At 34.6% G+C, this 18,040-nt stretch overlaps 1 protein-coding gene across 2 annotated transcripts in view; it reads left to right on the top strand.

Moving 5' to 3' along the window:
• The window catches only part of LOC100881569 (aquaporin homolog protein drip), a 52,873-nt gene that overhangs the window by 10,410 nt on the left and 24,423 nt on the right, over positions 1-18,040 (top strand). The window contains exon 1 of one of the 2 annotated variants that reach the window (XM_012281451.2): positions 17,624-18,028. The exons of the other annotated variant lie outside the window; for it this stretch is intronic. Coding sequence (XP_012136841.1) covers positions 18,010-18,028 — 19 coding nt within the window. The 5' untranslated portion in view covers positions 17,624-18,009. Of the gene's footprint in view, positions 1-17,623; positions 18,029-18,040 lie in introns of those variants that run through there. 2 annotated transcript variants of the gene reach the window in all.

The raw sequence follows: 18,040 nt of genomic DNA, 5'->3' as shown, positions 1-18,040 counted from the left end.
ACTGTCTAGGCTTTCACTGAAAGAGCAATTTTTAAAAGAACCTATTTTCGTATTCCATTATTTCAAAAATTGAACTCAATTTAAATACAGTAATAGTCATAAAAAATATTATTCAAACTTAAAAAAAATTATTAAATTTAGTACATTATACTTGTGCTATAAATTAAATAAATATTTCAATTTTATTTTAATTATATAATTCTAAAATTTAGAAACCAGTTTATGTATTTTATAAATTAACTGAAAAATTGAATTTTTCAAATCCACAAAAAATATCGACTTAAAAATTGTTAGTAGGTATCGAATATATAAAACATGAAAGCAGGTTGTCGAATGTTGGTTTATTTAAAAAAACCAGTTCCGACGTTCTCTTTAAAAAAATCGACAAAGCCCAGTTACAATGAACGAAACCGTCTGTGGCTTGCTTACCATTAACAGACTACCATAATGACCGGTCTTCGTTCTAACTGGATTGATTAACTTAACACGTGCTGTAAACCTGCTCCGTGCATCGTCGGCCAACCGCGTAATTACACCACGAATGCAATGTTGATGTTCGTCGAATTCGAGGTGTCTCGTTACGAGACACGCGAAACACCTGTGGAGAAATAAAAGAGGCACACCATTTTGCTGTAGGATTCGGAGTGTTTCGTTCGAAAAGGAGAAAAAATAAAGTCGTGCACGGGTCACATTGACTTTTAACGATGCGACTGTCGCCGGACTCGAGGCCGACACGTGCGAATCACGATTCACGGGAATTCGATGCAGTTACTTCGTCTAACTTTCGTTCGTTGATAATTTCGGGATATAGGGATTTAGGGATTTTAGGATATAGGAATTTTGGGACATAGTTATTTTGAAATATGAGGATTTCAGTATTTGAAGATTTTGGAATAGAGACATCTAACAATATACAAATTTAGAAATATAGGTGTATAGGGTGTCTCACAATTAGTGTAGGTCCCTGAAATGGGAGGTGGCTGACGTGATTCTGAATAAGATTTCCCTTTGCAAAAATGGGGTTTGAAACTTCGTTTTTGAATTATTAAGGAAAAACACGGACCAATCAGTGCGCGAGGATTACGCATCTGCAGACGCGAGAGCGGCAGCTTCGGACAACGCGTAATTATCCAACGCGTAGTAATGCAACGCGTGGTAATGCAACGCGTGGTAATCCTACGCGTAGTGATCCAACGCGTAGTAATACAACGTGTAGTAATACAGCGTGTGGATATCCAACGCGTAGTAATCCAGCGCGTGGATATTCAACGCGTAGTAGTCCAACGCGTAGTAATGCAACGCGTAGTAGTCCATCGCGTAGTAATGCAACGCGTGGTAATTCTAAGCGTAGGAATCTAACGCGTGGTAATTCTAAGCGTAGAAATCTAACGCGTGGTAATGTAACGCGTAGTTAACCAACGCACAGTAATCCAATGCGTAGTAATCCAACGCGTAATAATGCAACGCGTGATACCTAATTCTAAGCGTAGGAATCTAATGCATGGTAATCTAACGCGTAGTAATTCAGCGTGTGGATATCCAACGCGTAGTAATCCAGCGCGTGGATATTCAACGCGTAGTAGTCCAACGCGTAGTAATGCAACGCGTAGTAGTCCATCGCGTAGTAATGCAACGCGTGGTAATTCTAAGCGTAGGAATCTAACGCGTGGTAATTCTAAGCGTAGGAATCTAACGCGTGGTAATGTAACACGTAGTTAACCAACGCATAGTAATCCAATGCGTAGTAATCCAACGCGTAATAATGCAACGCGTGGTAATTCGAAGCGTAGGAATCTAATGCGTGGTAATCTAACGCGTAGTAATCCAGCGTGTGGATATCCAACGCGTAGTAATCCAGCGCGTGGATATTCAACGCGTAATAGTCCAAGGCGTAGTAATGCAACGCATGGTAATTCTAAGCATAGGAATCTAACGCGTGGTAATCTAACGCGTAGTTAACCAACGTGCAGTAATCCAACGCGTAATAATCCTCGCGCTCTGATTGATCCGTGTTTTTCCTTAATAATTCAAAAACGAAGCTTCTAACCCCATTTTTTCAAAGGAAAATCTTATTCATATCTACTGATACTATCAAATTATCGAGATGTATGAACAGTTACTATATGCAATCATCACATTAACTGTACCTTACTGAAAAGAATGCGCAAAGCTACTTTATAACACGATTAATCCGATATCAGATTTATTCCGCTATTGTTTACACACTGGTTATACAATCAAAAGAATAATTCCAAGAACAATTTCATTGAGAACTCAGTCACAGAAGCAGGAACATTAATTAATTCCGCGGTGATCGCATGATTTTCCCAGCTTCTGTTTAAGGTTTAGCATTTGCGGAAGAATCCAGAAAAGCATGCCAAGTGTACACAATAGGTTTACATAATCTGTTACCTTGCTGCGGCATCTATACTGATGTAACCTTAACCTTACGAGACATTGAAAGATCGTTAATTCGACTGCGTAATCCAGGAGGAAAATATATACTAACCCGTTGCCAGTTCATTCCTGAAACTCAGCCAACCGGAACTACCTGCGAAAGAGAAGTCGAAGCGTGAACGGTATACGCGATTTATCACCGCCTTAGGTTTCGTTAGGGAAAATGGCGATATAGCGGAAGAGGGTGTCTTTAGTGACTGAGAGTTATCATCGTTACGTCTATTGTGCGGGGTACATGATATCGTATATTCAGGCTTCCTATGCTCATGTTTCAAGATTTTATAATTTTTAAGCTTTTAAATTTAGTAATTTTTGAATTCATAAATTTCCATACACTCAAATTTCTGGAATTACTCAAATTTTCAAAATTACAAATTTCCATAGTTCCAAGTTCTCCAAATTCCAAGTTTCCCAAATTCCAAATTTCCCAAATTCCAAACTTCCCAAATTCCAAATTTCCCTAATTTCAAACTCCCCAAATTCCAAACTCCCCAAATTCCAAATTCCCCAAATTCTAAATTTCCCAAATTCCAATTTTCCCAAATTCCAAACTCCCCAAATTTCAAATTCCCCAAATTCTAAATTTCCCAAATTCCAAATTCCCTAAATTCCAAATTTCCCAAATTCCAAACTTCCCAAATTCCAAATTTCCCAAATTCCAATTTTCCCAAATTCCAATTTTCCCAAATTCCAAACTCCCCAAATTTCAAATTCCCCAAATTCTAAATTTCCCAAATTCCAAACTCCCCAAATTCCAAATTTCCCAAATTCCAAATTCTCCAAATTCCAATTTTCTCAAATTCCAAATTTCCCAAATTCCAAACTTCCCAAATTCCAAATTTCCTAAATTCCAATTTTCCCAAATTCCAAACTCCCCAAATTCCAAATTCCCCAAATTCCAAATTCCCCAAATTCTAAATTTCCCAAATTCCAAACTCCCCAAATTCCAAATTTCCCAAATTCCAATTTTCCCAAATTCCAATCTCTCCAAATTCCAAATTCCCCAAATACCAAATTCCCCAAAATTCCAAATTTCCCAAATTCCAAACTCACCAAATTCCAAATTCTCCAACTTCCTATTGTCCCAAATTCCAAACTTCCCAAATTCCAAACTCTCCAAATTCCAAATTCCCCAAATTCCAATTTTCCCAAATTCCAAATTCCCCAAATTCCAAATTCCCCAAATTTCAATTTCCTCAAATTCCAAATTCCCCAAATTTCCCAAGATCCACGAAATCCCAAATTCCCCAGATTCGAAATTTGTCTAATTCTCAAACCCCAGAATTCCAAATCCACAATTTCTCAGCATTCCCCAAATCTTCAAAATTCCAATTTCCAAATTCTCATCTAATCACACTAATACAATTATAAAATTCATACTCCTGAACCTATACAGTTCTCAAAGAGGATGTTGCTAATAAAAAGAAGTAAATTAACAGTCGACGCCTCTAAATTCTCGACAAAAAAAATTCCTACGACAAAAACGTCCTTCAGCATACGCATAATTAGGTTTATTGCCATTTCTAGTTAACCACAAGGATGATGGCAGCATCTCCGACAAAGATTAGTCGTAACCGTCGTTTACAAGTGGAATGAGCTGCTACGTGTTCAGCCGACAGCACTTAATCTCCGATTAATTTTTCCATTACTTCATAGCTCGATATTTATCTCGATTACGTCTCGACTTCTACCCTGCAGGTACATGCCGTCCTAAATAGAATTATCGATTTGAAAAGAGACTCTCTTTTTCTGGAAATTTGATTTTATCTGCGGGGAAGAGTAATGATATAATTAAGTAGGCGATACGTTTCTGTATATGATCGAATGTGACTCAGCTTCATCTCCTCATTTCTCTTCTTCATCTCTTCATTTCTCCTCTTCTTCTCCTTAAATATTCAATTTGATCGTAGTAACATCTTTATCAATTAGTATTAGCAAGTTTACCAACGAGTAGAAACACTCTACTCGGAAACAGTCGTGTCAAGATCAACTGGCAAATACTGGTCAGCTTCAATTACACAATAAACAACGATTAACATAATAACCCTCGGTGCATATAATGTTATCGTCGATGACCCATTCTGCCAACAGATCCTGCAGTGTTCTCTCACGTCGCGACTGAAAAAGAAAAGAACGTCGACGGTAACAATTTAATAACTAAACAACTATCGTCAACACTTATCTGCCCTCGATCTTCGACGTAAAACAATTACAAGCGTTGTTCGTAATCTCATATCTGAATAATTCTTCGTCGCACAAAGAAATATTTTTCTCGGATGCATGAGATATGTGCATAATAAATTCTAATCGTGCTGCTTCTTGCTGTACTTGTAAAGAATAAATTTGAATAATGACCATAATTCCAAAATTATATGTAAGTTTCTGTTATGTTACTTTATTGCAATATCTGTTACAATAGTTTTGTTGTTCGTTGTCGTTCTATGTTTCGAAATCCATTTGCAATCGCTCAATAGAATCGCAATTTTTCTGTCTGGTAATCGAAAAGTAAAAGGTGAGAGGATTAAAAAGGAAAGAGTACAATGGTTTCGTCAGTGCTAATCCTTCTGCACTAATTGCAAAAAGAATATCATTGTCCTAGATAATCGAATCATTTATGCATAACATGGTCATTTGCATCAAAATGAAATAATCGTATATGCATTTTTATTTATATCGCACCTTGGTCGGTTTCCCCACCTTCCCAAATTCTCAAAACCCCAAATTCTCAAATTTCCAAATTCTCATATCCCCAAACTCTCAAATCCCCAAATTCTCAAATCCCCAAATTCTCAAATCTCCAAATTCTCATATCTCCAAATTCTCAAATCCCCAAACTCTCAAATCCCTAAATTCTCAAATCCCCCAGATTCTCAGACCTCCAAATTCTTAAATCTACAAATTCTCATATTTTCAAATTCTCAAATCTCCAAACTCTCAAATCTCCACATTCTCAAATCCCCAAATTCTCAAATCTCCGACTTCTCGAATCCCCAAATTCCCAACTTCCCAAATTCTCAAATCCCCAAATTCTCAAATCTCCGACTTCTCAAATCCCCAAATTCCCAACTTCCCAAATTCTCAAATCCCCAAATTCCCACCTTCCCAAATTCTCAAACCCCCTAAATTCTCAAACCCCCCAAATTCTCAAATCCCCAAATTCTCAAACTCCCAAATTCTCAAACCCCCAAACTATCAAATCCCTAAATTCTCAAACCCCCCAAATTCTCAAATCCCCTAAATTCTCAAACCCCCCAAATTTTCAAATCCCCGAATTCTCAAACTCCCAAATTCTCAAACCCCCAAACTATCAAATCCCCAAATTCTCAAACCCCGAAATTCTCAAATCCTCAAATTCTCAAACCCGTAAATTCTCAAATCCTAGAAATTGGAAAATTTACTTGTTAATAAAGTTCTCACCGTTACTATTTTTCAAAACTCCCTTGTTTTTGTTATATTACATAAATAATAATTCTCAATACATTCGTCTCTCTTCCGATTTACCAGAGTATCAAAACAAGAATTGATTGCATCCCGACATTACTGGAATCTTCTTATGTCGATGGAGGCTCGTTAAAACTATTATCACGTAACGAGTAACCATGTTCGTTCAGCTAGCTCAAGAATATTTCATAGTCACGGTATAGTAATTTACCTTTTTCTAACAAGTTCTCACGTGGAACTCTTGAAAATCCGCGATAATACCCTGTTTCCTATAACACTTCCTAGAAATCCGATTGTTTCTCGTTTGGTTGAACAATAGTACTTATCGCCTGCCAATTTTGGCATAAATCGCGATCGAAGCACCTATTATAATGTAGTTTCTCCGTGTTCGCAATACCGCCGTCCATTTTCTTTGCAAAACATTGCAGACTATCTCGCGTGTTGCAATTCGAGTGAATAACTGCGTGACAATTAATAGTTACGTTTGCAAACATACTGGAAACGAATCGCTTGTTAAGTGTTATACAGGTGATTTCAATTAGGTGCTCCGCATTTTTATTCACGCTTTATCTTTTATTTGTTTTTATACTCGTTTCCTGTTTGCGGTTGTGCTGCGCCTCGGTTACACCTAAGTTAGAAGTTTGTGTGATAAGGTTAGAGTTTTAGAATTTTTTTTGGAATTAGTGTTGGAATTTGGAGGTGTTAGAGTTTTGGAACTTTGGAATTTTTAGATTTTGGTGTCTTGGGATTTTAGAATTTAAAAATTTGTAAATTTTCAAATATTGGAATGTGGGAAGATTGGAATGTTGAAATGATGGAATGATGGAATGATGGAATAAGGAAATGATGGAATAAGGAAATGATGAAATAAGGAAATGATGGAATAAGGAAATGATGGAATAAGGGAATGATGGAATAAGGGAATGATGGAATAAGGGAGTGATGGAGTAAGGGAATGATGGAATAAGGAAATGATGGAATAAGGAAATGATGGAATAAGGAAATGATGGAATAAGGAAATGATGGAATAAGGAAATGATGAAATAAGGAAATGATGGAATAAGGAAATGATGGAATAAGGAAATGATGGAATAAGGGAATGATGGAATAAGGAAATGATGGAATAAGGGAATGATGGAATAAGGGAATGATGGTATAAGGGAATGATGGAATGATAGAATGATGGAATATTGAAATATCGTAATGTGGAAATATAGGAATGTGATTGTGGAATGTCAGCTAAACTTCGTGACTTAGAAAATTTATGACTTTCATACCTTAAAGAACCAAAACTATTGAATACTAAAATTCTAAAACATTAAGATTTCAAAAAATAATATATTACGAACAAATAAGTCGAAGTTACCACCTCCAAAAATGAATCTAAATTATCCAAGAAAATTTCAAGAACCTTGCTTAACTCTCCGTATCAAAAATACATAAATGAAAATCCAAGAATCAAAGTTTAATAAAAATACCGTAATGCACCTTCTGCAAGTTTAATGTCACTATTAACCTAGTTCATTCGTTCAATCCAGATCCGTGCTAATTCCATTATTCCACTAAAATCCAATTACCGTTTTATTACCTAGATTCTCTCCACCATGAGAATAAATCAAAGAACAAATACTAATAAAACATCTCCATTGTACATTTGAAGCTTACTTTCACACGGAAGCTTTCTACCATTGTACCACGAATTAAATCTCCATTTGCATTAACGGAGAAAATAAAAATAGATTCGACGAAATTCCCTCGTTACTAATGAGAAGACGATATAATGTAACCAATAAACGAGTGAAAACAAGATCGAGATGTTTGTAGTATCATTCCCATAAAATGAGATCCTTTCCATAGGATTTGTTTAATCGGCGAACATGGCGGCAACCTATTCAGGGGAACAAAAGGAACTTTCTCTGACTACCCTGAAACTGAATCTCTTGGTTGAATTGTAACTTAAAAACAATCTTTACTCGACAAAAGCAGGAAGTTTCATTATAAATTAGCGTTTTCACCCGTGGGCTGTTGGCTCGTGGATAGAGTTCATTAGCGCTCACTTTTACCGCTTCTTTTCGACAAAACTGTTCTCGTACGATTATTGTCGTGAACAGTGGCAACTGTTATTTTTTTATTGGAAGGTTATCAAATTTTTTAATTTAACAATTTGGAGGATTTTGAAATTTGAGGATTGGAAGTTGGAAACCTGAGAGCTTGTGGTTTTGAAAATTTGACTATTAAGAAATTTGGAAATTTACAAAGTTGAAAAATGAAAATTTTGAAATTGTAAGAATCTGAGACTCGTAGAATTTAGCAATTCTAAAAAATCTCAAAGACTGTGAAAAATTTTAATATTGTAATATAATGAAGAAACAAACAGTAGAAATAAAAGTAACTAAATGTCGCTTTATCTAACAGTTATGAGTCTTTGTACTTCTCAAGCAACGGGTCCAGTTGCGTGAACATTCGATAATAATCACAAAAATTAGTTTCACCGAAGTCTGTCACAACGACAAAGCTAACTCGTGAGCATGATTTATTACCAGGTCAATCGTCCTGGCTTCCTACTTATAAATTGTTTCGCTAGCCTAACGAAATATCTGACGTAAAGGTTTCTGTTCACCGGTCGGTGAATGTGCCACACGAAATTGCTACAATTATATCGCGCACCGTGATCGTTCTTTTCCGCCGCCATAGTAAAAAGCGAGCTCCAGTGAAAACTTTCCTTTTTCGACGATTAAACTCTGCAAACTTGACGAGGAAAAAAATTCCTTGAAAAAATATGATATCCAAATTTAGATTTAGAAATTTTGAAAACCTCAAATCAAGGTTTTTAATTTACGGAAGATTAGATTTTTGAATTAGCAAATTATTAAATTTGTGGATTTGTATGTCTTTCAATTCCAGGTTCGGAAATTCTGAAATTTTGAAATTTTCTAAAATTCAAATTTTGAAATGAATACATCCGCGAATTCTCAAATCCCCAAATTCTCATACCACGCAGATTCTTAAACCCCTCGAATTCTCAAACCCTGTAGATTCTCAAACCCCCAAATTCTCAACTCCCCGAATTCCCAACTTCCCGAATTTCCAACTTCCCGAATTCCCACCTTCCCAAATTCTTAGATCTCCTAATTCTCGAATCCCCAAATTCTCAAATTTCGAAATTCTCAACTCACCAAATTCTCAAATCCCCAAATTCCCAACTTCCCGAATTCCCACCTTCCCAAATTCTCAAATCCCCAAATTCCCAACTTCCCGAATTCCCACCTTCCCAAATTCTCAAATCCCCAAATTCCCAACTTCCCGAATTCCCACCTTCCCAAATTCTCAAATCCCCAAATTCCCAACTTCCCGAATTCCCACCTTCCCAAATTCTCAAATCCCCAAATTCCCAACTTCCCGAATTCCCACCTTCCCAAATTCCCACCTTCCCAAATTCTCAAATCCCCAAATTCCCAACTTCCCGAATTCCCACCTTCCCAAATTCTCAAATCCCCAAATTCCCAACTTCCCGAATTCCCACCTTCCCAAATTCCCACCTTCCCAAATTCTCAAATCCCCAAATTTTCAAATTTCGAAATTCTCAACTCACCAAATTCTCAAATCCCCAAATTCCCAACTTCCCGAATTCCCACCTTCCCAAATTCTCAAATCCCCAAATTCTCAAATCTCCTAATTCTCAAATCCCCAAATTCTCAAATTTCGAAATTCTCAACTCACCAAATTCTCAAATCCCCAAATTTCCAACTTCCGGAATTCTCACCTTCCCAAATTCTCAAATCCCCAAATTCCCAACTTCCCGAATTCCCACCTTCCTAAATTCCCAACTTCCCGAATTCCCACCTTCCCAAATTCTCAAATCTCCAAAATCCACTTAAAACAAATAACGTTAAAAACCCACAATTCATCAAACAAACAAAACAAAACGACTTCTTGAAATACAGATCGTTGGACATATTCCCCTTTAAAATTCATACATACGTTCTCAAGTGCGTCTCACGTTCATTCTCGAGAGCCGCGAGACTACTAAACAAACATGTCTCTTATTTCCCGATAATTGTTCGCTAAGAAGTAGCTTGTTACATTGCGTTAAGTACGTGTCAATGTAGAAGGAAATTATTCTCGTCAATGCGACAGGTGGCAATTTGATAAAGCAGTAAATTACCGGTGTACACTGTGCAGCTAACGGAAAAATTTCACAGCAACTAGTACGACTTTGAAGTACACTGTTTGCCTGAAGAATAGCAATCGAATCTCTCTCTATTCCCGGAGGAAATTAAATGTCAAATTTCACGACCCTTCGGCGAACAATGTGCAAATTTGACTCGAGGCGCAATTTCGCAAACTTCGTGACCCAGAAAATGCAGCCCTGGGGCTGCACTTATGAATTCGCTGAGTTTTTAGGGTGTGAATTATTGCGAAAAGTTTTATTGATTGTCTGGATGGAGTCATTCGGATATTTTTAGAATTATTGAAGTTTTAGGATATTCAGGAACTTTTGGAATTTTTGGAGTTTTTAGAATTTTTGGAATTTTTGGGATTTTAGGAATTTTAGGAATTTTAGGAATTTTAGGAATTTTAGGAATTTTAGGAATTTTTGGAATTTTAGGAATTTTAGGAATTTTAGGAATTTTAGGAATTTTAGGAATTTTAGAAATTTTAAGAATTTTAGGAATTTTAGGAATTTTAGGAATTTTAGGAATTTTAGGAATTTTAGGAATTTTAGGAATTTTAGGAATCTTAGGAATTTTAGGAATTTTAAGAATTTTAAGAATTTCATTGAATGACCCAAAAATTTTGTCAACCATTCATAAAAATAATACTAAAATAAACCTTCATTCACTCCCTCCATAAATCTATAAACAAACAGGAAATTATAATGGCAACCTCATCAGCAAAACACATTCAACCATCATATTTTATGTTCCTAATTATGTGTATGTTCCTTTTTATGTTCCTAATCAGTTTATCAAAATATTTCATGTTCATGGTCGTAAAAGTATTTTTCCACTATTCCAAGAAATAAAATTACTCATTGTCAGATAAATTCTCGGAACTATTTTTAAACGTTCCACCTTAACACTGAACAAGTATAATACACTCGCCTTTCGGTTACATGATTTTACCATTCGCATATTTTGCAGACTACTCTAAAATAAGATAAAAAGTTTTCTTTATACATCTGTATAAACGTATCTTCACTTTGCATCTGTTATTCACGATCGTTCTAAGAGGTTGAAAACAGTTTTTTCAAATATTTTTGTTCAATTTTTTTGTCTTCAGTTGACTATTTAGGAATTTTATTGCTATAAAATAATTGATGGAAGTATGTTTAGAATTTATTTGTGATTGACTGAAATACATAGAATAACATATATGTGGAATTTATATAGAAATAATTAACAAAAATAAGTGTATAATTTATGTATGTATAATAGACAATAATAAACATACAATATACAATATATACAAATAATTGATAACAATAAGCATACAATTTGTACATGTCTTATTGACAAATGTAATTGTACAATTTATATATGTATTATAGACAAAAATAAGTGTACCATAAATATACAAATAATTGATTACAATAAGCATACAATTTGTACATGTCTTATTGACAAATGTAATTGTACATTTTATATATGTATTATAGACAAAAATAAGTGTACCATGAATATACAAATAATTGATTACAATAAGCATACGATTTGTACATATATAATTGACAAAAGTAATTATACAATTCACATATGTATAATAGGCAAAAATAAGTATACAATGTATATACAAATAATTAATTACAATAAGCATACGATTTGTACATGTATAATGAATATAATAAATATATTTATATACAAACAATTAATTGAAATAAATAAATAATTTATATACATAAAATGATAAAAAGTAAGTATAGAATTTGTGTAGACATAATCGACAAAATAAGTGTAGAATAAAATAGAATTATTTAAGAACAAAATAAAATATAATTTACAAAGATTTCAGGTTTATGAGAATCTCCTTAATTTCAGAACACCCTGTATGTAGTATATATCAGTCTTTTTCTAGTTCGTTCATGTTCAGTTACCTATAAACGACATGAGTGAATAGATACACAGGTGTGCTGGCTACTGATGGTTTGCAGAAGCCATTTCTACGGTACACGAGTCCAATTAAAGCTATTTAATTATCCTACGAAAAGCCTACATTGCTATTTCTCTACCCGAACATTTTTAATCTCGAATATTACCAAGTTTAATTAAACGAACGAATTAATTGATACATTCTGTTGAGTTCTTTAATAAAACAAATACACGATATTTCATTGCGCTGTGTAGCTGTTTTTCATTCTTGTAATTAGTTCCTTTTCTCGTTATATGGCTCTGGAGGAAAGTGTAATGATCCGCGATGTAATTTATGAATTTAAATACTTTTTAAGTTGGACGTTTTCTAATTTTGAAATTTCTGAAGTCGAAAATTTGCATTTTTGAACATTTTTATATTTGAAAATTTCGGGATTTTCAAATTACTGCGAATTAGAGATTCGGAGATTTCAGATTTCGGATCGTTCGAAAATTTGGGACTATGAGAATTTGGACGTTTGAAATTTAGGGATTTGGAAAATTTGGAAGTTGGGAAATGTGGAAATCTTGAAAATTTCAGAATTCCAAGATTTAGAGTTTCCAGAATTTGGAGATCACAGGATTTGAGAATTTGAAGATTAAGGGATTTAAAAATTTGCAAATTAAAAGATTTGAGAGTGTAAAGCTTGAGAGATTAGAAAATTTATAAATCCTCAAAGAAAAGATTATGAAAATTTCAAGACCTTAAAATTTGCGAATTTGGAAAATTTGATAAACCCAAAAATAAGTTCCCCAAATATTCCTAAATTTAAATCCTTGAGATTTCCAAATTTTCAAAACAAAATGAATACCTAAAAAATTGAAGTTTTCCTCCAAAATCCACAGCAATCATACACGAAAGTTACAAATCCCAAATTTAATAAGTACCAGTAAGCACAAGTTTGAAAAGCCAGCCATAAATTAAGGTGGTTACAATAGCTTAGCCTGCTTTGAACCACGTGATGTTAGACAGTGCAAATGAAGCGGCAGGTGCACGAAGGATCTATTTACAGGAGATACTTCGCTACGCAGTGACCCAATTAATGACGTTTAATTACTATCGAGGGACATGTGTAGAGGCAGTGCAACATGGTTTCGCAATCCGTAAGAATTCGACGAGCGTAAGTGGTTATCTGCCGGTAGTGCAGCGCCGGTTGCAGATAGCTGCTGATAATAACAACGAAAATATCTCGCATACCGTTCCCCATGATATTTGCATACTATTGTTGACTCTTGAAGCGGTAATTACTTTGTTGATACTGCTTCCCTATGCACTCGATGATGTCACTTTGAAAATACACTGAGGGTATTTACATAATGATTTTACTTAAATTATTGGATTTTATGGTGTCTATCGGGGTTTAGGTTTTATGGATTTGGCGACTAGGTTATGTAGGTTTAGATTTTTTTATGTTAATTAGATCTGGAGAAGTTTATTTTGGTTATTAGGTTGTTTAGGTTGTTTAGGTTATTTAGGTTATTTAGGTTATTAGGTTATTTAGGTTTTTCAGGTTATTGAGGTTATTTAGGCTATTTAGGCTATTTAGGCTATTTAGGCTATTTAGGCTATTTAGGCTATTTAGGCTATTTAGGTTAATTAGGTTATTTAGGTCGTTTAGGTTTTTTGGGTTATTTAGGTTATTTAGGTTATTTAGGTTGTTTAGATTATTAGGTTACTTAAGTTATTTAGATTGTTTGGGTTATTTAGATTATTTGGGTTATTTAGGTTATTTAGGTTATTTAGGTTATTTAGGTTTTTTAGGTTATTCAGGTTATTTAGGTTATTTAGGTTATTTAGGTTATTTAGGCTATTTAGGTTTTTTTAGGTTATTTAAGTTATTTAGATTATTTGGGTTATTTAGGTTATTTAGGTTATTTAGGTTATTTAGGTTAATTAGGTTATTTAGGTTGTTTAGGTTATTTGGGTTGTTTAGGTTATTTAGGTTATTAGGTCATTTAGTTTATTAGATTTTTTAATTTGATTGTTACATTGTAGACATTTAGATATTAGCTTATATAGGTTTACATTAACTATTAAATTAGATGAAGTTGATTATCTAATTGTATATTATACATATTTAAGATTCCTTTAGGATTAGTACACATCGATTTAGTGCACATCTACGTTTGATAATTTCTCGTGTTTGGGGCTCTACAAGAGGGACTTTCTGAAAGAGTAATTATTATGGTGTTCTCACATCTGAATCAAAAGTTCTTGTACATGAACAAAGTAAAAGATATACATTCCTTGTGTAAGTACAAAATGGAAGACGTATAATCCTTGTACAAGAACAAAATGAAAGATGTGCATGTCTAGTACAGGTACACAAAGGGGAGACAATTATCGGGTGGCTATTTAACAGTACTTCTACTCTTACATTGAAGCAAGCATATTTTAACATATTGCAAAGTCTCAGTTTAATTCTAGACACATATTTTAGCAAATGTTTTGGACATATTTTTAAACAAATTCTAAATGCTGTTTTATTTTTTATAGGAGGATAAATATTTTGTAAACATTTGTACAATGATTTAGGTTAAAACAACAATTGTTCGAAGGTTAAATTGTTGTTTGGTTAAATTAACATATTTCTTGATACTTCAATGTTCGTGTATAAAACTATAAAACTATAATGTCGCAGTCGAAATTGATTTAATTTGTAATTAAGGAGTATCGTTCCAATAAAGTTGAAGACCATTTCGCATGATTCCCACGAAACAACGTGCTCCACAACGTGCCCGATCGCCTTCCTCTTTCAAACTAAATCCAAACACGGATTATGTAAGAATCTGACCGGATGAGCGGTAAAAAGAGATCGAAAGAACTAGGATAGTTGTAGCTGACGATCAGGGATTTACAGACAGCGTGCAAAATTGGACAGGAAATTCGTGGTTTGCGATTCGTTCGAATCTTGATAACATTTTTGCAATTCAAAACAGATGTTTCATTACATCTCGTCCGGTGCTGACACAACCGGTTATAATTTGAGATCGATACGTTTTGTGACTAAAATAAACGTATTCCTACGACGTTGCGGTGGATAAATATTCTAAATGCGTGTTACGGTTTCATTTACTTCGATACGGTTTTATAAAAGAATCTACTTTTGTGGTTTAGTATCATTTTTAATAGTGATAAATCTTTAAGTATAATAGCATTATTTTTATAATGGGTGATGTTAAAGATATTAAAATTTGGTAATCTAGTTACCAGGTGATTTTGAGATATAAATAGTTAAGGATGTGAGAATTTGATCTATCAAAGTAGAATATAGTATGCCTTTTACAATAAAAATATGAAATCGTTGTTACTTCAATAACCATCAAAGAATTAAGTATTGTAACTCCTTATCTTTACACATTATCCTTCATTAAGAAATAATTAGACCCATTTCCATTTGAAAGTTATATAATTCTATACCTATAATCAATTAGTAAATGAAGTTCTTCATAATTTGCAATTCAGATAAATAAATTCCATTTACAATTTTTCCATTTACGCAATTCATAACTCTACAAATTCTTTCACTATCACTTTTGCTTGAGATAGTTGTAGGATGTCGCTTTTACATCACTGTCATATCATATAGATATTTGTATTACGTATGTACATACATTCGAGTGACGCATTATTTTATCAATGAACATTTAAGTTTGTCTGCCAATTCAAATATAACTGAACAGATTTAAAATATTCTACTTTGATGAACCGCCCGTATACACGATTTTTATCCCACGGATTGCAAATTAAGGAATTCGATTAAGAAACTGATTCCCACAAATTCACTTTTATTTATGGATTTTTCATTTTTTAATGAAATTAGTGATTTCCATTATTTATGTTCTGATTATGAATTACGTAAGGCTACTTGGCGTACGGTGTAGCAGATTCCTTTGCATTCTCTTATCTCTGCATTGTACGTCAGTGAAACGTTGATAAATTGATTCGTTATTCATTGACGTGTATCCCTTTAATTATCATCGTAATTGTAACTATTTGAGCAATTTAGGGATTTGGGCATTTAGGGAGTTGGATATTTAGGGATTTGGGGAAAAAATTCCTAAGAAAAATTCTTAAGAATCTCTAATTTCCCGATACCTACTTCCACAATTCCACATTTCCCCAATTCCATAATTCCCCAATTCCATAATTCCCCAATTCCATAATTCCCCAATTCTATAATTCCCCAATTCCATAATTCCCCAATTCCATAATTCCCCAATCCCAAAATTCCCCAATACCCAAGTCCCCTAACCCTAAATTTCCAAATCCCATATTTCCCCAATTCCATTATTCCACAATTCCATAATTCCCCAATTCCATAATTCCAAAATCCCAAAATTCCCAAATCCCAAAATTCCCAAATCCCAAATTTCCCAAATCCCAAAATTCCCAAATCCCAAAATTCCCAAATCCCAAAATTCCCAAATCCCAAACTTCCCAAATCCCAAAATTCCCAAATCCCAAAATTCCCAAATCCCAAACTTCCCAAATCCCAAACTTCCCAAATCCCAAACTTCCCAAATCCCAAAATTCCCAAATCCCAAAATTCCCAAATCCCAAAATTCCCAAATCCCAAAATTCCCAAATCCCAAACTTCCCAAATCCCAAAATTCCCAAATCCCAAAATTCCCAAATCCCAAAATTCCCAAATCCCAAAATTCCCAAATCCCAAAATTCCCAAATCCCAAAATTCCCAAATCCCAAAATTCCCAAATCCCAAAATTCCCAAATCCCAAAATTCCCAAATCCCAAAATTCCCAAATCCCAAAATTCCCAAATCCCAAAATTCCCAAATCCCAAAATTCCCAAATCCCAAATTCCCAAAGCCCAAAATTCCTAATTCCAAACTTAACTAACTGATCAGGTGTTAAATTCTTAATTTCACATCACTGATCTCACTTTCTGTTACTATCCAATTCCGGACACGTGTATCTTAATAATTCTCATTAAATTTCTGTGCAAGCAATTATCATTTCTACACTGCGGAAGTGTGATATGCGAACATCCAAGTGTACGCAAAATGTATGCAAAGTATATGCAGGATAAATATAGCATACCTATCAATACGCACTTCCATAGGGACTACGAAACCCATATACTTTTGTTTAATCAATATATTTACCTACATTACATGTTACCTGAAGCCATTACCAAATTATTAAAAATTATGAATTATTGTACTACTTAACCCCTAACTATAAATAACAAAAAACACCACCCTATAACATCTAATAAAATTGTACCAAAAAATAAAATATAATATAATTTAAATATAATACCAAAATATAATATAATTTAAAAATAATACCAAGTAACATTCCATGAAAAGCAGATCTAGTTCCCTTCGACTAGCGCCAAAAACGATCCCACTGGGTCCATTATCTCTCGAATTACATTATCCTGTATCGTGTCAAGGATACTACAGAACCCCCAGGAGCGGGTCACAAAAACGACCCACCGTTTTGAATGAGTTTTCGAGCGGGGCCACGCCGTCGAAGTAGTCGGAGGTGGAGGAGGTGAAAAAAGGGGGGATTCGCGTGTCGATTGTGGGGAGGACGGCAGTGGAGAACAGCGATATATGAAGGCGAAACTCGCGCTCCGCAGACTCAATAGCCCAGAGATCCCACGTGGTGTGTACCATTCGAAACATCGCGAATTCTACATATTTCCTCTTCTTCTGGAACGTGGTCGCAGTCGGTTTGCTTCGAAGTTGCTCGTCACGCCGAACGAGATCGCGATAAAGGGTGATAAGTTGTTCGGCATTGTCTTGTTCTTTCGAAACAACCCTTTGTCTCGGCGCAACACGGGAAGAAGAGTTGTGATCGGTGATCGGTGATCGATAGTCACGGGTGGTGTTGGACGAGTTTCAGTGAAAAGAACAGTAAGCTGGCGTTGACTGTTACTGTGGAAAGCGAGAACACGGGTGGCAGATCGGAGGAAACGTTAATTCGACGAAACTCTGCTTGTTGTATTAGAAGAATGAGTAAGGGCTGGAAGGGTATGTAACACA

The sequence above is a fragment of the Megachile rotundata genome, chromosome 4 (assembly GCF_050947335.1).
Source record: "Megachile rotundata isolate GNS110a chromosome 4, iyMegRotu1, whole genome shotgun sequence".
In the NCBI taxonomy this organism is placed as follows: Eukaryota; Metazoa; Arthropoda; class Insecta; order Hymenoptera; family Megachilidae; genus Megachile; species Megachile rotundata.
The sequence above is the reverse complement of the archived record's forward strand: the minus strand, read 5'-3'. Positions and strand labels throughout refer to the sequence as shown.